At 36.0% G+C, this 27,405-nt stretch overlaps 1 protein-coding gene across 3 annotated transcripts; it reads left to right on the forward strand.

Annotated features, from left to right (window-relative positions):
- Positions 1–38: 38 nt before the first annotated feature.
- RNMT (RNA guanine-7 methyltransferase) lies at positions 39–27,405 on the forward strand. Of its 3 annotated transcripts, none has more exons than XM_081148737.1 (11): positions 39–117; positions 2,593–3,030; positions 4,360–4,495; positions 6,953–7,078; positions 9,338–9,450; positions 10,410–10,591; positions 11,449–11,613; positions 14,489–14,606; positions 18,483–18,584; positions 19,982–20,015; positions 22,862–27,405. In XM_081148737.1, exons 2-11 carry the CDS (start codon positions 2,635–2,637, stop codon positions 22,897–22,899), a joined length of 1,410 nt encoding a protein of 469 aa, XP_081004863.1. In that variant the 5' UTR covers positions 39–117; positions 2,593–2,634; the 3' UTR covers positions 22,900–27,405. The 3 variants fall into 3 exon arrangements, with proteins under 3 accessions (XP_081004863.1, XP_081004864.1, XP_081004862.1); XM_081148738.1 differs by having other exon boundaries at positions 96–1,041; XM_081148736.1 differs by lacking the exon at positions 19,982–20,015 and having other exon boundaries at positions 96–1,041.

The following is a 27,405-nucleotide window of genomic DNA, read 5'->3' on the forward strand; positions in this document are numbered from 1 at the left end:
CGCCGCTCACCGCCCACAGCTGCGTCACGTGACCAGCGCACTCCCGGAAGTGGCGTAACTCCACGAGCGTGGCGCGGCTCACCGCTTCCGAAAACAGAACCGTGAGTGGCGGTATTGGTGAGTGTGGCGGCTGGAGCTTCGGCCCTTCCTTTCTTTGTGTTTGGGTCCTGCGCCGCCATGGAGGTGGAAGGGGCGCTCCGGCTCCTGAGATGAGCTCGCTTTGTCGTAGCCTTGTGCTTTCAGTATCCTTCGCGAGGGGTTTATTGTGCCCTCAGCGCTGAGCAAAATGGGCAACACTTGCGGGAGCCGGCGGGCGGTGTTGCCCCTGCAGACCCAGCGAGTCGGGGTCGGGAGAAGCCGGGAGAGCTGCATAGGCCGCAAGTTCAGGGCCGCGCCGAGAGGGCGGGCTAGGGAGGCCGTGTCAGATGCGAAGTAGCGTCTGTGTCTTGAGCGGCGCGTCGGAAACCTGAGCCGGAGGTTGGGTTAAGAGCTAGGCCGCGTCGGTGACGAAAGAAAGAGGGTGAACTTATCTGAAAAATTCCCATTCTCGCGAAAATGCCTTGTCGCGCCTTCCCGGGCCCTCGAGGTGACCCGGTCTGGCCGGCAAGTCGGGAGGCAGAGCTTATCCTGATTGAGCCGAAGGCCGGCGTCCTGGCGCGGAGCTCGCTTGTGCTTTGAGGAACTGAAATGACGGAGCCGGCTTGCCTTAGAGGTGCCTGGAAAGCCAGGTCGAAATGTCTGTTTGGTCGTTTTATTGCATATCCGACTCTCCGATGTCGGTTGACTCTCTTCCGTGAGCTCCCTCCTCCACGATTCTGAAGGGCGACATTCTTGCGTTTCGATTTTATTCATTATTGCACTTGGACGTTCTGTTTCAAACATTCTCACCCATTTCTGCTGTCGTTCCGAATTTTTTTGGTCATTTATTCTGACCGAATTGATTGTTTTTATGACATCTCATCTGTGGAAGTAGAGTTGCCCATATAAACTTCACACCTGTATTCCCAATACAAATTTCAGGTGTTAATTACAGCTCAAATGGTAAATCACTTTGGCTTATTTCAATTTAAAACCCATTTCCGTTCATTTTTAGGAAATAAATAGCACAGAGGAGAAGATAGGGATTTGGTCATTTTAAATAGTCATTCTGAAAATTACTTTTTTGGGTGAACACCCCCCCCCCCATTCAGCTCCTCCTATTTTGGAATATCTTAGTATTTTGTTACCTCAAACCTTGGGCAGTGATAGTTCCTATCCCTTGAAACCTTTCTCAGTTTATAGTGACTTGTTTTTATCCCTGCCCTTAAGCCACTTTATTTCTTATTAGTACTACCACATTAGCATATTCAGAAATTGCTTTACTCAAGACTCCCCCTTTGCCCTTCATAACTGTCAGGTTTGAACTTACAGAATCTCCCTGATTATTTTACTTCTGCTCGCCCTTGTCCATTTGTTTCGAATAATACAGCCTAAGGTTTGAATAGTGGTAAGCTTCTTGAACAGTAATTCACACAGTGCTTCATTGAGCTCCCCTGTGGTAGGAGTTGATTAATTTGTTAAGTGGCAGTAAATGGATCACCATACCACTTCCTGTCCAATAGATAGTTCACTTATTTCCCTTCCAATCCCATTAGGCCTAAGAACATTTGAAAGAGACTTAATGGTTATTAAGTTTCCGGCTGAGTCTTGAAACTTCTTGTCCAAAGCTACTCTCTTCACTTTCTACCTAATTCTGACTCCTGTTGCGAAATAGGGATTTCAGAAGTCAACTGAAAGTTCCTATACTTTTCTTGTTCTTTGTGACCTTAGTGTCCCTGGGTTTGTTTTTTTCAACGTCTCCAGGGCAAAATAAATACCTAGCACTACTACTCATAAGTAGTTTAGTCCAGAGAATTTAAGTATTTATATCCTAGCAACTTTAGTTAATAATACACAAACTGAAAGAAAAAAATAATATTTGTGTTTAATTTTTAGTTAACCATGAGTCCTTACTAATGGAATCTGTGTACCTGTTGGGTTCTGTACAACTTATCAACCCTTGACATAAGATTCGACATCACCAACTTCATTTTCTGTTTAACTAATTTTCTTCAGTGCCACAAAAATCTCAGCTTCACAAAATTATGATGTCATTGAAAGGGATGTAGTGCAATCTACTCAGCTGAAACTGTGCTCTACTTGAACCTGTATCTGTGATATCTTCCAGATATCAGATGTCATTATGCTTCCCTTAAAATTTTAGAATATCCTGCTGTGCCTGTGTGAGTTTGTTTTAGTGCCCAGCACACAATTTGGGAACCAGGGCTATAGAGTAAGGATCAGAATAGAAAAGGAACTTGTATGCGCCCACTTCATTTGTCAGTTTTAATGCCAGTAGTGACTTTTATGGGTAAGATTGTTAGAAGTGTTTGGGGTTATAGTTAGTACTCCCACATTAGTATATTAAAGAATTCATATTACTATATATTAATTAACATTGTTTTCATGAGATCTTTTTAAAACACCTAGTTGATCACTGAAATTAAATGGTTAGCTTCTGGTTAAAATTCTTTTAAAGTGTTTATAAGTAATATCAAATTTTTACCATTTCAGTGTTCATTCATGAAATTTTACCATCTATTTAAGTAATTAAAAATGGAAAGTTCTGCAAAAGCAGAGGAAGGAGAACAGATCTCCCTTGAAGAAGCAAAAGTATCAACAAATTCAGTAACAGAGTCTTCATTCAGTACAAATGAAAACACATCCACTCCTGGGACTGGGCTTTTTGAAAAGGCTCCTACCTGTGGGCAAGTAGACACCCCCCAAAAAAGAAAAATGGAGTTTGCAGATGATCTTGTAAAAGAGAGTTCCAGCTGTGGGGAAGACACTCCATCTAAGAAAAGGAAACTTGATGCTGAAATTGTCTTAGAGGAAAAAGGTTCAGGTGAAGGCATTTCAAGGAAAAGAATGGAATCCGATGAACCTTCTCCTGCAGATGGCACTCAGAAAAAGAGAAAAAGAGAACTTGAAGATGTTTCTGAAAAGCAAAAAGTATGTGGAATGTATTTTATTCATAATGAAATATGTCAAATTGAAATGTGGAGCAGCTGTGAAATAATACTGGTTTTTACATAACCTCAGTAACTTCAGAATGTTCTTTTTTTTATTGTATTAAGATAGAGTAAGCTTTTAACTCTTGTACTTTGATAGTTTTATTTAGGTAAAACTGCTAATGAGATCATTTTTATGGTATCAGAACTCTTATTTGACTAGAAACTTGAAAGCTAGGTTTTATAGTTTGTTTTTTCTTAGAGTTTAAAAAAGACAAGAGTATGAGGTCCAGATGATTTACCTTTTTTCATTTTTTATTAGGTGTTTATCTCTTTTTGTATCTGAAGTAGTATCACTCAAAATGATAAATTTCAAAATCATACCCAGCTTTACATTCCTTTTTTAATGCAGTTTCTTTAATTATATTGTTTCAACTTCTTGTTTGGGTAGTTACAATTTTAGCTAGTGGATGCAGAAGCCTGATATTTAGCAGAGATACTATAGAGCAAGGAATAGCAAGTCATTTTCATCTGGGAATACCATGTTGTGAAGGAATCTGAGACAAAATCTAGATTTGGAGGGAAAGAGAGCTTCAATGAATGAGTAAAATTCTGCATTGACCAGGAAGAGGAGTGCACTTAGATAGGTTAAGCATTTGTCATTAGTGGAGTGTGAATCCTTGTAGCAGAGAGGAGCTTGTATTATAAACTTAGTTTTCAAACTTCAACTAGCAGTGAAAATCTCAAGTAAAAATCTTAAACTTGAGCCTGATACATAAAATAGGTAACAGATGAACCACTGTGGTTGAACAGGAAACCCCTATACCTACCATGGGATTTTTGCAGAATGTGTAGGGCCTTAAGTAGGGAGCACAAATTGAAAATGTTGAATTAGATTAATAGCAAATAATAGTAGGAATCACTGACACTGAGCATAGCCTATTGAGTTTAAACCTCTTTGTGTGTATGATCTCATGTAGTGGTCACAACTATTTTATAGTTATAATTTATTCCTATTTTATGTTCTGGTAGGAATCCATCCACTGACTGGCATTTATTGAATTGAATAAATCAGAACTCTGGAAGAGTACTTGTTTTATTAAAACATTGGTACCAAAATTATACAGATGAAAGATCAAAATGAAAAATTTAAATCTAGAGATATATTTAAAAATAGGGAAGGGGGAAACTATAATTCGTAGGATTTCTATTAATGCCATTGTTTAATGTAATTTCAGTAGTATTTTATCCTTATATAGGTCAGATGCTCTTTTAGATGTATTTCTGCCATGTTCTAATCCTTAATTTTGTTCCATTCTCTCATCTTCAGAATTTAGAAGAAGGACACAGCTCAACAGTGGCTGCCCACTACAATGAACTTCAGGAAGTTGGTTTGGAGAAGCGTAGCCAAAGTCGTATTTTTTACCTAAGAAATTTTAATAATTGGATGAAAAGCGTCCTCATTGGTATGATTTTTTTTTAAATTTATAGTTTGGAATTTTTTATTTCAGTTTATGTCTCATTTTTCCCCTTAAATGGTTAAATATATACCACGTTGCTAGATCATTAATTTTTGTTCATTTAATTATCAAACCTTGGCTTTATGAAACTGGACCCAGAACTAAAAGTAGTCCTTTGAGATAAATTCTTTTTGTATTTACTTTTGGTTGAGTGTTTAATGGATATTAAGTTGAAAAGTTAACCAGGCTTCAAAAGGTAGTGTGCTCCTTTTATACTTAGAGTTAATGCTATTAATGCTATTAAGTAATTATTCTATTTTACTCTAATAGTTTTGAGGCATTGACATACTGTTGGATTAAACATTCAGGTTCCATTAAGTCAAGGAAATTGGCAGAATCATGACTTTTTATTTCAAGGTCTATAATGAGTTGGTAAAGATCATGTTTATTGATTTTCCATTGAACTTACTTTTCTTGTATGGTGTTTGAAGAGAAAATGCACTTTATGTTAACGATTAATGAAGACATTCAACTTTTTGGATCCAGCATTTTATCTATGGAAACTCACCTTTGAAATTAAAAATGAAGTCAGTGGAGGAAATATGATTCAGGATATATTTATTGCGTTGTATATCTAGTACATCAAGTAGACTATTACATGAGTTTAAGATTTTAAAAAGCCAGTGTATTTTGAAGGTTTTCTCAGTATGGTTTTTTTTTTTTTTAAAGCCAGTTTAGGAAAAATGAAAATGCTTTCTTGATTACACTGGAAAGAAAGTGCTAATTGTGGATACTTTCTACTAAGTTTGATGATAATTTACTAACTTTTAGAAATAAATTAGACATTGAGTAGTATTAAGAGTAGAAACTAGAGTCATTTTTTCAAACACATTTTGGTATTATTTATCTCAATTTTGTTTTTAATCATGTTTTAGTATAAAAATATGATTTATTTGACTCTGCCAGGTGTCAGCTAGGGTAGTTGAGTGAGTGTCAGTTTTCTTTTCACTTTTTTTTTTAAGGTTAATATTATGTCATTTGTAGCTTATACTTTTAAGGTAATCTTTGGACCTTAGTCCTAATTTATTTTCTCTTGCTTTTCTTCTGCAGATCCAATAATGCAGATAACTTATTATTGGGTTTTTTTAATGATGTTTCATTTATTCGTGTATTTATTCATTAAAAGACTTAAGTCAGACTTAGCAGAAATTTATCTCAGTATATTCATGGTATTTTCCTTCTTCAGCTGTTTTAGCAACTCTCTCAGTGGGTGCTTTGCCATCTGCACTTGCCTTTCTGGCCCTAATGCAATCTTGTGGTCTATTCAAGCTCCCTCTGGCTTTTTTCTTTCTCTTCACAACATCCATTCTTTGTTGTTCATTTTCTCTTTCTTGTTGGTGCTTATAGCTTAGTAAATAGTTGAGTACTATTCATAAATGTGATGAAGATATCTTTGAATAATGTTTCATGATTTCTCTCATTAGTTTTACTTGTATGGAAATAAAGAGGTTTTATAGTAGTTATTTTTTACTCTTTCAATATTATTTTTATGCTATTTCTTAAGATAGTAGAAAGTTAAATATGGAACACTTGCACTTCTGAAATTACTTTAAGATCCTATGGACAGTGAAAGGCAAGCATTTATACAGAATATGCTAGCAATCAAAATAATACACATGAAATAGAAAGTGTTAAACTCAGAGTGATAAAGACAGAAAGAGTAGATCTAGGACATAGTAGTGTATCAAGTTTTAGAATTGCTGAATATTTCAGTTGTCTAAGAATATTAAGATGCCTATAACTGATATTTGAAGCATTTCGCTATTGATATATGGGGACCTACTGATATTATTTGTTGGCTTCTAGTGTGATTTGGTAGATTGGGATGAAAGATTCCATTTTTTACTTCAGAGTGTTTAAGAATTCTGATAGTAAAATATAGGGGTATGTATAGTTTTTTGACTAGTTCTTGTATTTTTTTTGGTAGTAAACCTGACATCTTTTATGACAATCAAGCACTCTTATTCCATACTTAATTTTGATTAACTTAGGTGTATAATAAGCTAAACACTTAGCTTTGGAAAGAGAAAACTATAAAAATTATGGATTATAAGTTTTTCTCTTATCATGAATAATTGTGAGTCTTCTTGTATTAATTAGAATTTAAAATGTCTGCTATTTAATGTTGAGTCAGATTTGAAAGTAATCTTCAAAAACCTGTCTTAACTTTCTAAAATACCAGATACATGCCTTTTCATCTTTAATGCTACAGGATCAAGTTAATTAACTCTTAGCCATATTTTGAAACATTTACCATAAGTGATGAATTACATGAAATTCATCAAATGAAAATATAATAATTCATATTACATGTTAGACAGAAGTTAATAGGTTATTATGGGCAACAGTTTATGCTTTAGTAAAAATGTAGATCTTCTATTATGTCTTATTTCTCCGTTTTAGGGGAATTTTTGGAAAAGCTGCGACAGAAAAAAAAACGTGACATTACAGTTTTGGACCTGGGATGTGGTAAAGGTGGAGATTTGCTCAAGTGGAAAAAGGGAAGAATTAACAAGCTAGTTTGTACTGGTAAGATAAACAATGGTGTCTAAAAGAGTAATTTGTGTTCAGTGAGGGAAATGAAAAATAAGATGGGCTCATCAAAATGACACTAAAGTATTTTATTTCAGGATATTGGGGGGCTGTGCCTGACATGGGTGTTTTTAAAATGAGACTTTACTGATGGTGTTATACTATAGTTAGTCAGCCTAGAATAACTTGTCCTTCCTAAAAGGAAGCAGGCAATCAAAGGTGATTAGAGTCATGTCTAGATACAAACTTGAAAAGATGGAGCAGTTTCATCATCAAAAAGAATAGTGATTACAGTGAATTGAAACTCACCAAATAAAGGAAAAAAGTTTTATTATTCACCCTTAGAGGTTGCTGCGAAACTTACTCATTATTCTGAAATTCATAAATTAAGAGGGAGGGCAGGGATTGAGTATCTTTCCTACCCTATGGGAACCATATTTCAAGGTAACCAAATGGTCGAAAAGGAAAATTTCTCTTTATTGAAAAATAATAATGAATAAATGCAGAAGGAATGATGAAAATCACAATTTTTCCACCTTGATGAAATAATGGATGAAAGCAACAATCATAAACAGATGCTAAAGCTATTAAAGTTGAAAGCAACTTAACGGAATGAATTAAGCAACTGAACCCACTGGTCAGTCAGCACAGAAGTGGAACAAGCAAGCATGTTCTTCCCAGTGTGACGAGTAATAGGAAGTGCATAGTATTACCTGCGAAGTATTGCCCAAATTGGCACTTCTCAAATTTTTTGCTTTTAAGACCACTGTAAACTCTTAAAAGTGCTTGAGGATCCCAGAACGCTTTTGTGTATGTGGTTATAGCAATTAATTATAGTAATTAAAACAATTTAAAAAATATTTTTAATCCATTAAAAAAGAACATTTAGTGAGAAGACTGGCATTTAAAAAATATTTTTGCAGGTCCCTTTAGTGTCTGGAATAATAGACAACTGGATTCTCACACCCATTTCTGCATTCAGTATGTTGTGATTTGTTATTTTATTTGATAAGTAGTTATAAAATGCAGGAGTATTTGAATAGCCTTTTCAGATAGGATATTCATCTTTGATATTACATCAAAACTTGACAAGTTCCTTAAAGGTCCACAGTGTGGAATCTGAAACCATATTGATGAACTTTTCATAATCTGTTACATTTAATTCCATTGGTTTATCTTGCACTTTGAATGGCTGTTTTGTCACGTGAGATTTTGTAATATTTGGAAAATAATGTTCAATAATGTTACGCAGATCTTCTCTATGTTGATACCAAGAAATCACATTTGTTTACTATCACCACCAATTGGAGAAGTAATGGCAAGATATCCAGCCCATAGTGGTAGAAATAAGTTTTACTGAATTGTAACTTTCACTTGAAAGCTCAAATTTTGTCATTGGTAAAAGATATGTATATTGTTTTTCTCAAAGTGACAGGCTCACTTTGTATATTTTCAAGAAAATGTCTGCCACATTACCATGTCTGAATAACCAGTTTGTCTGTCAATGGTTCTTTCGAGTGAAAACAATTTTCTATGAAAAAATTGGCCAGTCAGCTCACAACGCAGTCACACAAGTCCTGTTCAGACTTTTGTTATATAGTAGAAATGTTTTTGTTACTATCTGTTTCATCACATAGAATATTAAAAAGATGTATTCAAGAGCCAAGATTTAATAAAATTAATTTTTACTGCTTTATCAAGGATATTCTTAAATGAAATTGACTTTTTCCCCATGCTAGTTTTGTAGTGCTGAAGAACGTAAGTATTAGCGGTACCATTAAGTGCCACTACCTTATATTCATGATAAGATGCCGGCATTTTATCCACTGTTGCTTTTGTTCCATCAGTGCAAATCTTAACACAGGGAAAAGGACAAATAACATTTTATTAAGAAAATATAAATTTGTTAATTCCAAAACTGGGCATACAGTGTTAGGTTTTATAATTCAAATTGGAATCTAAACTTTCTGCTTTTAACTTTGAATAAGCTTTTAAAAATCATTATAGAATTTTTCTGTTATAGGTACCTATTTAGAAAGCTTATAGCATCTTTTCAAAAATAATAGGGCATTTACATTGCAACAAAGACCTCTTTTGTTTTGAAGGAAATAGAACCTTTTTGCTTATACTAAAGCTAGATTTCATTTGAAAGTTTATCCCTTGAGGTTAATCTGTGGATTTGTGCCATTTTTGCTTTACATTTTGCTCTCTCTGTGGGTGTTTGTTGACAGTTACTAACACCCCTTCCCCTTCCAGATATTGCTGATGTTTCTGTCAAACAGTGTCAGCAGCGGTATGAGGACCTGAAAAATCGTTGTGATAATGAATATGTTTTCAATGCAGAATTTATAACTGCTGATAGTTCAAAGGTACAGTGTTTTTTTTTTAATTTGTCAATTTATTTTTTATATATTTAGTTTAGGTAAATGATTTGTTTTAAAAATTAGCTTTTTTAAAAAATGTGTTCTGAAATTTAAAAACCTTCTGACGCGTTTTCAGTTTCAGCTGGAAATTCTATCATGATCAATTTTTTAATGATCTCAGTACTTCTGAGAATTTTTTGCTTTTAATAATTTAAACTTTTGAAATCACTTGTTGCTTTTCCATTTGGACAATATTTATTTTCCAGTGTTTTGAATTAGAATGGAATTTATGTTTTGTTCACCTTGTAATTTATGAATGTAGTTTCCCAACATACAAAGGTCTGTTTTTTTTCCAGCTTCTGTTTCTGAATTGCTTAACAACTATGAAGTTTAAGAACTACTGAGACACTTGAGTGGTGAAAGTCTTACCTTGAACTTTATGTTCTTTGTGTGACTTGTTAGCTCATTAAGCTATTAGAGATATTTTTAATCATCCTACCCGTGTTGTTAGCAGTTTTGAAAGTGAGAGGGGAAGTGGGAGTATACTGCTAGAATACTACCACTTTTAAAGGTTGGAAACCTTTAAAAATAGTAGTGTATTTTTTTCTAAATGTCCCTAAGGCCAGCTTTGTGGGATTTTTTTAACCCAAGTTATTATTCAATGTCACTTTATTTAGCTTCCAAGTAAAGCCAAATAAAAGGATCAACTCCTTTAAATGTCATATTTTTAACATGATTTCAGAATTCCTAGTTTTTTAAAATTACTATGAAAATGGGAATAAAATTTCTAGTGAACAAGAATGAAAAAATGATTTCATTAAGAACCTTGTTATACGTGAGAGAAAGGATAGGTCAGTTGGAGGGTATTTCCACTTTTATTTTAAGGACCCTAATTCTAGAAATTAATTTATTAAAAATCTTTTATGTTGTACTTTAACATATTTACCCATTTTAATTTGCTTTAGGAACTTCTGATTGACAAATTTCATGACCCAGAGATGCGCTTTGACATCTGCAGTTGTCAGTTTGTCTGTCATTACTCGTTTGAGTCCTATGAGCAGGCTGACATGATGCTCAGAAATGCTTGCGACAGGCTTAACCCTGGAGGCTATTTTATAGGTACCACTCCCAATAGCTTTGAACTGATGTAAGTACTTTCAAATTATATTGTGGTTTACAGTAAACTCAGTATTAAGCTTATTTTAAAGTAGCAGTGTTTATCAGAGAGCTTTTATAAAACACACCTTGTTGATCTTAAAATTGCTAAACATTTTGATAATGTATTTGAGTAGATACTCAGAATTTAAGTTCAAAAGACAGATTTACACATGAACCTTTAAAACATCTTAATGTGTAAGTTGGAGGCTGATGTTATATCCAGCCAAAGGTGGTGGTGCTGACAAGCTACAGATCAGATTCCAAGGCACAGAGACTTAATTGTCATAATAATGAACCCTACTTTCCAGCCTAATTTTATTATTAGTGCGATTGTTAATCATCTTTTTGTATATTGCTTCTTAAAAGTATCTCGAATTCTATTAAAAAGCTAATCAGCCCTGGCCGGTGTGGTTCAATGGTTAGAGCATTGGCCTGCAGACGTAAGGGCTATGGGTTCGATTTCCAGTCAAGGGCATGTACTTGGATTGCACGTTGGATCCCTGGCCTGGTCCAGGCATGTGGGGAGGCAACCAGTCAACGTGTCTCTCTCACATTGATGTTATTGATGTTTCTCTCTCTCTTTCTCTCTCTCTCTCTTTCTCCCCCCTCCTCTCCCTCTTCCCCTCTCTCTCCCTTCTTCCTTCCCTCCCTTGCACTCTCTCTAATAAATCAGTGGAAAAAATATCCTCTGAAGAGGATTAACAACAACAAAAAAGCTAATCGCTAATCAATTGTCTTTTTAAAATTGCATCATGTGGTTTTTTCACATGCATAAACTGATCAAAATAAATCTGGGCTAATAACAAGTTTAATCTTTTTATTTTGGTTTGGGGAAAACCATTATAGAAGACGCCTTGAAGCTTCAGAAACGGAGTCATTTGGAAATGAAATATATACTGTGAAATTTCAGAAGAAAGGAGATTATCCTTTATTTGGCTGCAAATATGACTTCCACTTGGAAGGTGTTGTGGATGTCCCAGAATTTTTGGTCTATTTTCCGTTACTAAATGAGTAAGAATGTTATTAATCTGTTACTATTCTCTTTTTGCCTTCAGAGAGGAAAAGGGGGTGGTGGTATCTGTATTTCTAGTCATTCTTTATTTTATAGGGGACCCAAAAGAAAAATATAACCTTGTTTAAAAAAAAAAAAAAAAAGACCTAAAATCCAGGCAGGGTTGATGTCATAGGTCTCTTACAGCGTTACTTAGTTTTCTTTTATTCCTGGAATTATTTTATCTTTTAGGTAAGAAAGGGAGTCTGTTACCTTCAACTTGTGGCAAAAAATACCTGGCATTACAAATAGCAAAAGATTTTTTTAAAATAACTGCTAATAATTTGGCAATATCAAATGAATCCTTCTTTTGACAGGGATGGATATTAAAAGTTGTTTTACATTTCCCTATAGTCCTGAAATCGCCTATGTCTCAGGCAATGTTGATAATAAAATCCTGATTCAGGAATTCATTCACTCATGTACCTGAATTCCTAGGAGTCCTGGGGACTCTATATACACAGGGAAAGTGGGGGTACCAGACTTATCAGGTAAGGCTTCAAGGCCTTATGAGATACCTTGGTCTTGGGGTTTTTCTTGGTAGGGAGAGTAAAAGAGTCAACTTAAATCTAGGCCATATCACAGCTGACCAAATTTCATTTCCTACCTTTATAAACAAAAGTCTTTTTAACTGGGGAGGAAAACAGAGATTTATTGTCTGCTTACTTTTGGTTGGTGATTATTTGAACTTGTCTCAGTCAGCTGGTAAAATTATGGGTATTGGATTTTCAGGAGTTCTATAATACATATAATGAACATATAAAATGTAAGATATATAATACATTTTATATGTTAAGTAGAGTGTGACAGAACATGAGAAAAATATTTTGCACAATTTTATAAATATAAACTAAAATTAAAAATTTTAAATGACATTTTTGTTCTTAAAATTGGTAAACTTTTGGGGAATGTTACTGCTCTTCAGCTTTATAATATAAGAAAGTAAACATTTTCATTGTTTCATATGTTTAATATGTTATCTTGATGTTTTCAATTAACAAAGTTGGTGATTTCAGTTAACTTTATTTTAGTCCTAAGCAAGCACTAGCAATCTTTTCTACTTCATTTGCCTAATAATGATAGATGTATAAAGTCACAAGTCATTGCTTTAATATCTGAATTTATTGAAATAGGTATTCATTTTGTGAGACAGATTCCAACAGTGCATAGGGATTTTTGAGATGCCCTTTTGCCATTTCATTAAGAATTGAACAAAAATATAATTAGCTTTCATATGGCAAACCTATTCAAGTTGGTCAAACTGAGTTTCAGTTCTCTGTCATTATATTTCTTGGGTGTAAAGCTTCGTTTTATTTCTAAAAGCTTAATTTGGAGATTTATGATAGAAAAGGAACTGACTAGAGTAGAAGAGATTTTTATCTTTACTCATGTTGTCTTTCCAAGGAGGGATAATTTAAATTATAGGGAATCCTGCCTTACATACGTCCTTTATATACAAATCCCAGTGGCCCTCATATGTTTCTCTTCATCCTGCCCTCTCGACTGTCACCTCACAAGCCCTCAGGGTTTTTTCAGGGGTTTCTTTTTCCCTGTTTTCCTTTTCTTCTTTCCCTGCTGCCTGGAATCATCCATATGCTCCCTCATATTGTCTACAAATAGGTAGTTATAAACTTTGGCAAATGGAGTGGGGGGAGAAAAACCACACAGAGTGTAATAGGGAAACCTAATGTAATTGAGGATTTAAGGAAACCATCTGTGAAGAAGTAATGTTTAAGTCAAGATCTGAAGGATGAATATGAGTTGGCCAGTTAAAGACTAGAATGAAGACTATTCCAGGCACAAGGGACAAGTATGTATGAGGGACTCGAAGTGGGAAAGAAGTTGGCTAGCTCAAGATGCTGAAGGCAAGCTATTGAAGTACAATTTATAGTTTAATGGAGAGGGTGTAGTGGCATGTTGAATACAGTGGGCAGTGGAGAGAGGGAGATAACATGGAGAACTCCCAGGATTTCTGCGTGAATCATTAGAGAAATTTACTAAAAGAGCAAAGGTTGGCAGAGAAACAATCTAGTGGGGTTCAGCCTTGGACATGGGAAGTTAGAGAGTGCCTATGCCACATCCTGGTGGAGATTTCCAGTAAGCAGTGGAATAAATGAGGGACAGAAGAGCGAGCTGAGCACTGATGGCTGTTTGCATGCTGGGTAAAATCGGGGGAGTGAAAATGAGTAAAGGCTCTGGGCCAAGCCCTTCAGAACCTTAAAATTTAGAAGTTGGGTAGAAGAAACCTGTGAAACAAACTAAAGAAGCAACCCAAGATGTATGATAAAAATTAATAGTGTCTATGTCTTGTCATAGAACCCAAGAGAGGAAGGATATTTTAAGAAGGAAGTTGGCAGCTGTTTTCAATACTGCTGTAAGGAATAAAGTTAAATAAAAGGGATTCTATAGAAAAGTGTTCCTGATAGCTTTTTATTCCCATAATCTTTCATTTTGCTTCCTGACCCATTTGTGACATTAATAGAGAGCTAGCTCCCTGTGACCCACTGAGATTTGGAAGGCATATTTTCTTGTAGGCATGGCTAGTGGTATGTAGCTCATCATTTATTTTGCATAATTTTATTGTGAATATAGGGTGTCCCAAAAAATGTATACATACTTTGAATAATTATAAAGGCAGTGTTTATTAAAATACATTTTATTTTCAAAATGTAATGGAATCTACAGACATAGTGTGTATACATTTTGAGGGGATACCCTGTATATGATAGCTTTTTAATTTAAGTCCAGAAGATGTCACTGTTGTGTGAAAGTAAGCTATTGAGAAATTACAGATACTTTAGAAGCCTTTTCATTACATAATCTTTTTTTGGACAGAATGGTGAAGAAGTACAATATGAAACTAGTCTACAAAAGAACATTCCTGGAATTCTATGAAGAAAAGATTAAGAACAATGAAAATAAAACGCTGTTAAAACGAATGCAGGCCCTGGAGGTAAGTATTTTGAAACAGTGTACAAATTCCAAGTTATGGTAAACTTTTTTGGCTGCTTCTGAGATTCTTTTCAAGGCCATGTAGATACTTAATATTTATATAAATTGCACAGATTATTTATAGCTACTCAGGCTCTTCAGCACCTAGAACAGAACTTGGTACAAAAACTTCCCTGGTTAGGTAGATGCTCAGTAAATACTTGAATGAACATGTGATGCTGTCATCAGATTTTATTTTCTAGATAGTAATTCTTTAAAATAAAATTTCTCACCCTCAGGACTATTGGAATTTTGGACTGGATAATTCTTTGTTATAGGAGCTGTTCTGTGCACTGTAGAATGTTCAACAGCATCCCTGGCCTCTACACACTAGATGCCAGTAGGACCCCTACCCCCAGTTGTGACAGCCAAAAATGTCTCTAGACATTGACAGATATCCCCTGGGGTTCAAAATCATCCCCAGTTGAGAACCACTTCTTTACAGTAATGCCTTTTTGTTAATTGGTAATTTTAAAACCTTGGCCAGGGTCCAAGACAATTTCATACTGTGTATAATTTTGTTCTTTATGACTGTCAAGCAAGATTCCGGTCTTTAGACTCTGTTGGTACTAAGACCTGCTTTAACTCCTGGACTCCTCTCTGTTTCCCCTACTGCAGTAGTGAAGTTAGTCTATACAGGCTTTAAACACAGTATACAGCCATTAATTAACTAGTTTTTCTTATGTATTTTGTCAGTGTTTAATTGGATAGATACAGAATAGTCAAGGAGCCTTTTTGTTACTGATTAGTGATCATAATAATCGAGTAGTCATTAAATTTCTTTAGAGAGTTTATTCAATTTAGAATATTTTAAAAGTATTTTAAGCATACTCTGTTTATCCTCATAATTACCTCATGAAGTAGGCAAAAAAAGTAGGCAAGCTACTTTTTCTATTTTTAAATAGACAGCCTTAGGCTCAGATATGATAAATGGCTTGTTTGGGGTCACATGGCTATTAACATTCAGATTTTCTTCAGTTTTTATAGGTGATACTCCAACAAAAGTCTCCTATTGTAGATGCATCTCTTCCCCTCTCCCCTGATTTTGAGTGGGAGGGTCACCTTTAAATCCTAAATTGTCTTTTAAAACCACTAAAATGTTATATTCGTCTTTGGTTACATTTCTTGTGTTTTAGAATTAGGAATGTTTGTATTTGTTTTATATTTTTGTTTGTTTTGAGGGAAAGGAGAAAACTAGAAAAAGTGTGTGCTTAAGTGGTCACACCACACACAAACATTCCTTTAGTATATCATTCTTACTTGGTACTTTGCATGGACAGTGGTCAGTTACTTATACATTCATTCTCTTTGAATGTGGGTAATGAATTGATTTGTGTAACAAATTGATTTATTCAAAAATATATGTAGACAGTGGGATATGGGGTAAGGTCTCCTTTCTTTAAGGATCTTGTGGTGCATTAAGGAGATAAACAAATAATTCAGTACAATGTAAGAACTGCAGTAATGAAGAAGTAATAAAGTGCAGTGAGTATATAAGAGGGCCTTTTGGAAGAAAGTAGACTGTAAGAGTTAAGGCAGAGAAGCATGAGAGAGCAGAGAATGTCTGAGGAAGTACTGATCACTCAGTATTTCTTAGCACAGTAGGTCTCCAGTCTTCTCCCCCATTAATGCGCTTGAGGATATGACCTATCACTGTGGCTATCTAGGGACATACATGAACAGTAATAGTGTGTAGTTTGAAAAAGTTCTTTGTTTTTTCCTACTTCTTCACCAGGTCACTTTTACAGGCCTGTAAAGGACTGTGAGTGGGAGAGGACATGAGAGAGTGAGAACATGACTAGGTAGTGTGGTTTGGAGGGGTGTTAAGACCGGAGGCAGAAAGAGCAGTCAGGATGCTATTTTATTGCTTTGGTCCAGGTCAGATTTTAAATGGATCTGTTTTCTGATGTTTGCTATAAAAGGTCATTTCCTAAAGCCGTCAGCCTTCAGCTGGCCCAGAGTTTCAGCAGTAGAACCAGTACAACTTTGCTCTGCTCTCCTGGAGCAGTGTAGCAGATGGAAGGAAGAATGAAAAGACATAAGCCAAGGAACTATAGTTATAAAGTCCTGACACCTGTTTTCTTTTTTCTCACCTGGAAACAGTTCTGGAAAGGTAACTGCTTTGAGGGGAGACACTGAATAGGATGTGTACATTTTAGCAAATTTAGAAAAAACAGTTTTGCAGCTTTATAATCATGTTGTTTGGGCTTTTAAAATGATCAATAGGGGAGTAAAACTAGGTGTTTGTTGACAGGGAAATAATCACAAGAAGTAGTCTTATTACACTGATAAGATGGAGAAAAAATTTACAACAGAATAGTTTGGCTGACATTCAAATTAAGGTTTTGAAGCTTTGTGATGCAATGAAACTGCAAGATGTGGATTGAAGGTTCAGAAGAACTTAGTGATTACAAGCGATGTTTCTTAGATCTTGTGTTAAAGTGCAGTAAAGAGTATAGTTGCTAATGGTAACTATGGAAATCCAGAAAGCCAAATACTTTTTAAACAGCAAACAAATAGCTAAATTTTATTGCCTCTGCTCACTGTAGGATATTTATAAAGAAAAAGGAAAAAGAAGATAGGCAAGTAGACATTCCCAGATCATTTTCTTCAAAATTCATCAGGGACATCTAGGCCTAAAGTTGTTTCTTGCTGGCTGGTTTGTTTTAAGAAGACAGACATTATAAAGAATATATAATTTTATAGAGTAGATAGTGGTTATAGTAAATTTTCTATGTAATTTATATTTTAATTTACATGTATTTACAAAGCACTAACCATAGTATAAAGATAAATTAGTTAAAATGGATTATAAATAGTGCTCGAGGTAATTTGAATAAGCATTTGGTCAGCATACCCTTAAAAACACCTGTTTTTGAAGGATCTCCTACCCTTTGGGACAGCATGGATGGAACTGGAGAGTATCATGCTAAGCGAAATAAGCCAGTCAGAGAAGGACAAGTACCGCATGATCTCCCTCATATGTGGAATATAATAAACAAAATAAACTGATAAACAAAATAGATCCAGAGACATAGAAGCATGGAACAGATTGAGGGATCTCAGAGGGAAGGCGGGGATGAGGGAGTGGATGGGGAGAGATTAATCGAAGAATTTATTTACTTAACATGCATAACCCATGGACACAGACATTGGTATGGGGAAGGCCGGGGGCAGGGTGGACGTAAGGTGGAGGAGATCAGTGAGGGGAAAAAGGGGGACATCTGTAATATTTTCAACAATAAAGATAAATTTTAAAAAACACACAAAAACTTTTTTTTTTCTCTTTTTTTTGTGTGTGTCGCCCCTCTTCAGATTCTTATGGGAATGTGGAGATGCCTATATTTTGGAACCTGGATGATTTTCCTTGTCCTGTTAAACTCACGGGGTTCTCCATTGACGAGTTTTTCATTTGTATTGTTTATAATTGCTGTTCTGCCTTCCATGGCTCTTAAATAGCTATAATGCTCAAATTACTCTTTAGCTCGTTTGATAATACCTTCCTTCAGCTTTGTGTTGTAACAGAAAAAGCCTTTGGCTGGGAGGGAAATGCCAGTGTTTTCTGCTATGTGGTTCTTGGTGGTGATTAAATGATATAGTTTAGTCCAACTTGAAGTAGTCTGATTATGATCAGAGTTCATCGTAGCAGCTGCCTTGCTAACAGATGATGCCTGCCACCCATTTCATTTTTCAGATTTCACATGTATATGTAGTTTGTCTTCCTCAAGTAATACTTCAGGATTATTGTATTATTTTATTTCAGTGATTTAGTATGTTTAATTCTGAACCGTAAACTTCAGTGTGATATTGTAACAAGGAGTTTCACTTGCTTCCCTAGCCATATCCTGCAAATGAGAATTCCAAACTTGCATCCGAAAAGGTGGATGACTATGAACATGCAGCACAGTACATGAAGAACAGTCAAGTAAGGTTACCTTTGGTAAGTTTTCATCTTTTAACATATTTTATTAAAAATGAAAAAAAGCTTATGGAAATTTAGGAAGTTATTTCACTGGTTTACAGAACTTGGATTTACTGAGTTACAAATCAGATACATATTAATCTGTTTCACCTAAGTTATGATGACTTTTTATAACCATAGAATATAGAATAAAATGTACTTCAGTGAACTGAGAATGGAGTGCTATATATGAAGCAGTAAAGGTGGGGGAAAGTTAATAGGCTTGGTTTGAGTTTCCTTGCTATATCATCTTAACCTAGGTACTGCTAACCCACAATGTTCCACAGATAAAATTCAGGACTCATGAACTTAGATGGTGAAAAATTAATTTTCATTTTCATTGACTTCTACATGGAGGTTTACATTTTCTCTTACTGTGAATGCAACAATACCACAGTGGTATTATCTGTAGCTGTGATTTTGTCATTAATAGAAATTACAGATTTTTGCATAACACATTTCTGCTGACATCTTAGAATATTGTTGACATTCATCGTTTCTTCAAAATTACAGTACTTGCTAGAATTGCCACTATCTTACTAATCGTTGCATTATTAGATCAAAATGTTTTTTTAATATTTTGATAACCATTTTAAATATAATTTATTTTCTTTGCATGATATGTACTTTATTTGGTGGTTTCTTTGTAAAACCATAAAGATTTTATGTTTTGAGATAGGTATTTTTACTTTTTTACTTTCCAAGTTAAATATACAAGATAGATGCTTTTTCTATATACACACACTTACACACATACACACACACAGATGAATACCCTCTTTACACAAATTCACCCTTTAGTTGAGAATCAGTAGTTTAGAGGATTTGGCAGGAATGCGAAAGTGTTGAGGAGATGGTGTCAAAGGTTAAAGGTTGATTTGTTTTATATGTTCAGATCACAATAATATTTACAGTAATTTGTATGTATATTTATAGCAAATATAGGGTTGTTTGGACACGTCTGTGCATTACTGAAAAATAAGTGCATATATATATATACATATACAGTTGACCCTTGAACAATGTGGGAGTCAGCAGCATTGACCCCTTGCACAGTTGAAAATCCATGTATAACTTGTTTCTCCCCAAATTTAACTACTAACAGCCTACTATTGACCAAAGCCTTACAGAGAACATAAACAGTTAATTAACACATATTTTATTTGTTAAATGTATTATATAAAGTAAGCCAGAGAAAAGGAAATGTTCTTAAAATCACAAGGAAAACACATTTACAGTATTTATTGAAATAAATCCACATATAAGTGGACCCATGCAGTTCAAACCTGTGTTGTTCAAAGGTCAACTGTACTTCCATATTCAATCTGAAATTTTCTTTTTCTTTTTCTTTTTTTTTTTTTTTTTTATAATTTTAGGGAACCTTAAGTAAATCAGAATGGGAAGCTACAAGTGAGTATATCATCAGTGTAGATTTACTGACATTTTCAAAGATTGTCTCAAAGTGATCATTAAAATCTGAAAACTTGAGAATTTTTCTGACGCATATTAGGTTGTGTGTATATGTACTTATGTTTATGCAAAATCCCTATTTATGTCCAATTCCTCCCTTTTGCATAGCTCTTTAGTGCCAAGAGGAAATATATGCAGAATGTTGCTTAATATAAACTTTTACGAACATTCTTAAACATTTTTGTTGCCTACTCATCAACTACATAGCCACTGTATTTGCTGTCTTTACCTAGGTTTCTATTGGAAATTTTGGCTTATAGAACACTCCCATGTACTTTGTTTGATTTTGGTCACTCTGATGTTGACAGCGAAGGCATAATAAATACTAGAACATTAAGTGAAGGAGCACTGAGCGGATATTTTAGAGGGGTGGGAACTGGCCTGCCATGGAGATGTTCTAAAGTGAGGTACCGGTCTTTGGAAGAGAAGTCAGAGGCCTGGCAAATCTGTGAAGTCCTGTGGTTCTTCAGCAAGTGGATGCTGAGAAGTCAGCTCTCAGAGCCTCACTGTTAAGATCATGATAATACCTTTATGTGGTTGCCCTGAGGACTTAAAAGGTAGTTCCCACTGTTCACTTAAGTACTTGTTGATTATGTTGAAGGCATAAGTAGTACTCAAAGATAAGCCATTTGATAAACATTGAGTGTTGAGTTAAAGTTCTATGAAAGGCTTTAGGGGATAAAAAAATAAACAGGTTATAATCTCTGCCTTCCAGAAGTGTACGATCTAATGGAAGAAACAGACACAAATAAATGCACTAGCTGGGCAAACAGTTTTAAGTGCTAAAGTTACTGTAATGGGAAAAATAGGTGAAGGAGAGGTTAATGAAAACTAGTGAACCTGAGCAATAATAATACTTGATATTATCGAGTGTTTCACATGTACCCAGGCACTATTTTAAGCTTTTCCTATGTGTTCTAACTCAATCCTCACAACTTTATGAGTAGACTACTATTTATTGTATCTACTTTTCACAGGTGAGAAAGCAGTTAAATAACTTGGCTAAGGTTGCAGAGCAATCCACGTGTTCCCTACTCATAACCATGGCTCATGGAAGGCCACATGGAAGGAAAATGTCCTAGGATTTGCTGAATTGGATAGAGAGGGAAAGGAAAGAAGACAAATCGGGCTGACATTTTGAGCTTGTCTCAGAATATTGGCACCCTTAGCAATGGGATTGGGAGCTGTGTCAGAGACACACTCTTCTTTGACGCCTGAGATGTGTGCACAAACTTACACATTTCACTGCTATCCCCAAATTGGAGACAGCACAGGTATCTTAGATGTGCCACCAGGCCCGGAGTACATCGTAAGGGCAAACAGCTTTGGTCGAAGGCCTTGATGATGTGATGGCTGTAGTTTATAGCTATATTTTTATATTATTTGTAGACTTTAGTGATAACATATAAATGAATTAGATAGCCCCGGACAGTTGAGGAGAGGGGCTAGAGATGTGAAAGGTAATATAAAAGTAGCAATGGCCAAATTGCAGCCAGGATCTAGCTCTCGGGATCACTCAGCTCTTTGATAAGGTGCACTATATTCTAAACTGAAGGGCTTTGTGCTCTGGAAAGTATCTTGCCTGGTGTCACAGTCTAATAAAAGTAAGAAGTTATAGTTTGAACTCCTACTGGTCTAATCATTAAGCACTTAATACCCCAGCCTGCTGCTCCTCTAGAAGATGCTTTAAATGTGAAAGTAGAGAATTGTTGCTGATTGCTTTTAGAAGTGGTTCAAGATTTGTTTCTTTAAATTCCAATTGAAATGCCTGTGCAAAAGGCATTTTATATGAGTGAGACTTTTAGAATGTTTGCGTTAGGAAGGAAAGTTACAATTGCTTCTCTGAAATCAGACACTGCATTTTAGTGGTTTTAAATGACCCTCAATGATGAAAGCACAGAACTGAGGGTTGTTTGCAGTAGGTATAGTATAGGTGTTTGGGGGTGGATTGGGCAGGGTCACACTGCTGAGGGATCAAGAGGCTGTTACGTGGTCTGCCATCCTTCATATGTTCCCCGCTCAAAAATTAACTTGAGAAGTGAGGACTCCAAGTTATGTGGCCTGTTTTTGCTGGTTGAATGAATGTCCTAACATACACCCTGAACATCCTTGTGATGTTTTGAGGATTTGTCATCTTTTCAGGTATTTTCTTACCATAAAATCTGTTGGTATCATATTAAAAGATATTGTAGGTTTGAACTTCATTGTGATTCAGAATGGAGAACCTTAGATGCACTTAGATATCGTTGAGTTGCATACACATCAAACCAGGAAATTTTATGTAAGAGAGTACCCTTGGGGCTGAATTTGTGGAGGAATAGCACTGTTGGGGCCAGATTAATATCTCAAGTACCATGTAGCTTTTGGCTCATTTTTCTTACCAGACCCTACAACATAGTAATTCAGTCATTGGAATTTTAGCATGCATGTTATACATGTTCCTTATAATTCTTCCTCTTAGTTTCTTTCTGAATATAAAACTTATTCTACCTATCTATATTGCTCTGGGTAAAAAAAAAAAAAAAAAGGTCTCAGGGGCTGTGATGTCACTGAATATTACTGTAAGTGGACATTCGTTTTCAAATAAACATCATATATAATCCCATATCAACTTTTTAAATGACTCAAAGTAATTAAGGAGCTCTTAGAAATAATAGATTTTTTCTCATCAAAAGCTGCTTGAAGGCCTAAGACTTTTCACCAGATTGCAAATAGGATTGAGATTGTTTTGTTTTCCCTGAGGATATGAGAAACCAAACTCTAACTTTTACTTATTTTCTTTTTAGGTATTTACTTGGTTTTTGCATTTGAGAAGCAGCAGTGAGCACCAGAACAGCTGTATTCCATCTTACACAGACTTGAATGATCCACCTTAGATAGATTTGGCAACTTTTTGTTCATTTATTTTAACTATTTTAAATGTACAGATGCAGCCGGAAACTCCAGTGTATACATTAATATTTGCTGTCTGTGACAGATGAATTTTTGTGTGTGTATATAAGAATAAGTTGGGACCTTTGTCTTAAAAAAAATCTATTTTTAATGTTCTGAGAATTCCATTTGTCTCTACTCTCTTAGTTCATAAAAATTATGACTTGTTAAAGCTGCTGAACTCTTTCCACCGTGCTCTGATTTGTTCAGTCTGTTTATAGTATTAAATTTATTACAGTTGTAGAATTGATGAGGGAGTGTAATGGTTTGCAAGTGTGTTTTCTCATTTTTTAGTTTTATATAGTGTTTTTCAAGATTAAATGGATTGTATTTCTGTACAATTGAACGTAAAGTGTTTAGTAGGTTTTGCTAAAGTTATAAGTTTAAAACTAAATTTTAGATGGTCATAATAGTTATTTACCAAGAATTTTAGCCAGTTGTTACATATTGTTATAAATAGTAACTACTTTATTTGCTAATATGGTACATTTCTGGAACTGGATTGAACATTTTGGATGCTAGCACAGAATTGCTTTAGATTTGGGGGATTTTCTCTCAAGAAATTCCTACCAGTTAACCTTTCTAGGTATCAAGAATGTAATTAGACTTACCTTGCTTCATTGAACAAAAATGCCATAGTTGTTTTTTCTCAAGACAGAGTGAAAACCCCTCCCATGGAAACCTGTTGCACATTACCCTCAGATTTAGATACAGAGCTGCAATCGGAGGCGGTGACTGTACAAAGAAAGCTGACAGACTTCACATCTAACATCTCCTGTCTTAGATCTAGGTTACTGGCACTACGTGCTATAGATCTATTACTCCTTTTGGCTCGGAAAGAAGCAGCAGTATCTGTTCCTCAATTATAATGTTGTACTTTGCATAGTATGATCCAGTGCCTCATCCCCATTCAGAATTTGTATTTGCCATTTCAGAACCATTACAATCGGCTTTTTGCTTGACTACTCTTCCAAAACTGACAGCTAGGTGAGCTGTTGTCCTTACTTCACATCACTAGAAAACTTGCTAATTTTAGATGTAGTGAAAAACTTAAGAGAACAAAGCAGAGCAAGTATTGCATATTCTTTTAAAAATCATTTCTTTAAAGCATGTTTAAAAGAACATGACCTTTTATAATCTGAGTACTTGTTTAAAAAGTGTAGTTCTCAATTTGTGTATATATATTATTCATGGTGTTGGAGTAGCAAATCTTTTAGCAAGAAACATGGGTTACCTGATTTCTGTTTCTTCTCCTGTCTGTCAATTTCCAAACTATTATCAGTTTACAAAAATTAAGTCTTTTTGCCTTGGTGGTGGTTGCCATAAGTCATTTGGGGAAATATGATGGCTGCTGTTAGCTAGCTAAGGCGTTTGTAATGGTGCTGAGGAGGTGGAGATGGTGGGCTCTTAGTATTACATATCCAGGTTTATTTTAGTTCTGGAGGAAGTACCAGAAAGTATTGTGAAAGTTCACTAGAACATGTAAAGCTTCTTTATTATTTCCCATCACTATTCTCATTTAATGGTCTTAGTTAATTCTAAGCAAATGATAAAACATTTTTAGCCTCCTTTTGCTCTTTCCACTTCATGGGGAAAAGAAGAATCCCCGGAAGGATGGAGTAATTGTTGGTAATACTAAGCAGAGACAAAAGGAAGGTCCCTGGCCGTGGGTAGAGAGGAGCAGAAGAGATCCTGAATGGGTGGAGCAGGGCTCTGGGTTCTGAGTGAGCTGTTGTGTGCAGAAGAGGCGCAGAGCCACACCTGAGCATGTGGAGTTCTGGAATTTGCCCTTTCCTTTGAGCTTTGTTGGCCTCATTGCCTTCTCTGATCTTCCCTCCACTCTCCGATGTCTCTGCTATAATTGAGTGGTGACTCAAGAAGAACTGTTAGGAAAAGGCAGCCCCTGCCCACCACCAAGGCCAAAGCTGGTAGGACTTAACACACACACACCTACACACACACAAACACACAGTCTAAATATTTGGTGATTTTTCATTCAAGACTTGTAACTGTTAGGAAACTGAGGGATATGGCTTTTCACTGTCAGATCAGTGATGTGACATTCATGGGAATGGCTGCAGGGCACACCTGCCATTCAGTTTGTCCTCTGAGGATGAAAGTAGAAATGATCAAATTAGCCATTTGTGGAAAGAACACAACCTGAGATTGGAAGGACTGATCTAGGAACATGGTTGGATTGTGGTATAATCAAGAATGCTCAAGTTGAATAGTTTGGGCCTAGACCAGAATATGTTAAAGGAAAGACACTACGTAGCCATAGTGTTCAGGGAGAGAAACTGGCCATCTGCATTTAAGGGGGGCGGGTGTCCTAACCTACATACAGCAGGAAGCCTGCAAGTAGTAACTGCTCTGTCTGTGTCCACCAAGCCTCTGGTTCTAGTGTGACTCCCAAAGAAACTTGCCTTCAGGGAGGGAAGGCATTGATGAGAGACTTCGGCTTCTATTAACTAATCCTTGTAATTATCAGTAGTTTCCTGGCATACCCTCTCCCTAAACTTGGAAACTGAGGAAATATGAATACTGTCTAAATTTGTGTTAATAGCATTAATAGGGCATCAGAGCAGAGGTGTACAAAGGGAGACAGGCTTTGAGGCAGGGTGCAGTGTTGATCATTGGAGGCAGAGAAAGTGTCGGCTATCAGATGTTTAGTCCCATCAGCTCTTGGGAATTTGTCAGCTCTTGGGAATTAGCTTATTGCCATTATGTTACTTTGATACGCCTTCAAGTATCCTTCTAACGAAGATTGGGCTTATGTAGGTGTGCCTTCAGGGAGAAGATGCAGTGTGAATATTCTAGTGAACATTCAGTAGAACATTACTTTTCACTGTTATAAAATGACTTTTTGTTGTCTACCTCAGGTTTTGTATGTATCATGAGCCAGTCACTGCCAAGGTCTCTGGGTTTTCAAAATAGAGGCCAGATCCAGAGACCAGGGCTGTATAAATAGAATAGGAAAATGCTTGTGGTGTTTACTGGCCCTTTGGTCAACTAGGAAGCGTAGGTGAACAATGTCATCACCTCCTTAGTTGCTGTTATATCAAATATTACACACCTCATAAGAAGCTTCTTCATTTTCCGCCCTCTGACAGAGCAACATTCCTGATTCTTTGAAGACAACAGATGCATTGGGTGCTACACTTATTTATTTAGTGATGGGCTAATTTAGCAGATATATATGGGGCTGGAGACAGCCAACTCCACCTTGTATCCTTAGTTCCTCCTCTGCTCCCACTTAGCCCTGAAGCCTGTGTACCTGTTCCTACTGCAATACTGGGCAAGTATGGGACAACCAGGAGTACTCTCCTCAGTTTGCCTGGGGAGACATGGTGAGCCCCAAAACCCTCTGCTCCCTGAACTCCTGGGCCCTGCTTCCTTGGGGACAGCATACCTTGGATAAAGTCAGGTTGACAGCTAACATTAAGCTCCTACCTTACGTCAATCACTTTTCCAACTTTTATATGTAACTCTGATCCTTATAACAACTGTATGAAGTAAGGATAGGGGTAAGTCTATTTTAATGATGAGGAAACTGAGGCACAGAGCAGATACATACTTGCCCAAGGCAGAGCCAAGATTTGAACATCCCACATAACCCAGTCAGGCCTGCACTTCTATTGCATGTTATATTCCCCCAGGGGTGTAAAAAGGCTTAGATGACTCCTTGCTCATCCAAGCTGCAACTTGAAATGTTAACTGTTGGGACACTCCATCCCTTTTGTTCAAAACTTAGATACTTATTCGAATGTTCCCTGAGATGAACATTTACTCCTGAGTAAGGCTTTGGGGCAGAGAGCAGGAGGACATTTGGGCTCTAGGGGACAAGGGGAAAAGTGAGTTAACAGGCTGGAAGGCAGTAGACTTGATTTCACGCTTTGGTAGACCTGCTCCTTTAGTCCGTATGTTAGTCAGCAAGGGGTGCCTCTGTTCCCCCTTCACCATTTGGAACTGGCAGGAGTGGGGAGTATAGCAAAGGGGAGAGGCCAAAGGAATGAATCATTTCTTCATTCAGCTGATAATCCAGGCTAAGGCAAATCATTTTGTTTTAACTTTTTATTGAAGTGTAACTGATTTTTCACAAATGAAACACGTGAATACCATTGTACCCAGGTCAACAAACTTACCAGCACCCTGGAAACCCGTCATGTTCCTTTCCAGTTTCTACCTCCCCAAGGGTAACCACTATCATAGTTTCTAAGAGCATAGGTTAGTTTTGTCTGCTTTGGGACATTATACAAATAGAATCAAACATCATGTATTTTTTGTGTTTGGCTTATTTGCTCAACATGGTGACATTTTTGTTGCATGTATTTGTTAATGGTTTGTTCTCATGGCTGTATAGTATTCCACCGCATGAATAAACCACGTATTATTTACCTGA

The sequence above is a fragment of the Miniopterus schreibersii genome (genome assembly GCF_964146895.1).
Source record: "Miniopterus schreibersii genome assembly, chromosome: 10".
Taxonomy (NCBI): Eukaryota; Metazoa; Chordata; class Mammalia; order Chiroptera; family Miniopteridae; genus Miniopterus; species Miniopterus schreibersii.

Bases quoted from the DNA above. Each gene is read 5' to 3' on its own strand.
- RNMT (XM_081148736.1), top strand. From the start codon at position 2,635: ATGGAAAGTTCTGCAAAAGCAGAGGAAGGAGAACAGATCTCCCTTGAA. The intron at 3,031-4,359 runs GTATGTGGAATG...TCTCATCTTCAG, and splicing joins ATGTTTCTGAAAAGCAAAAA to AATTTAGAAGAAGGACACAG. The intron at 11,614-14,488 runs GTAAGAATGTTA...TTTTTTGGACAG, and splicing joins TATTTTCCGTTACTAAATGA to AATGGTGAAGAAGTACAATA.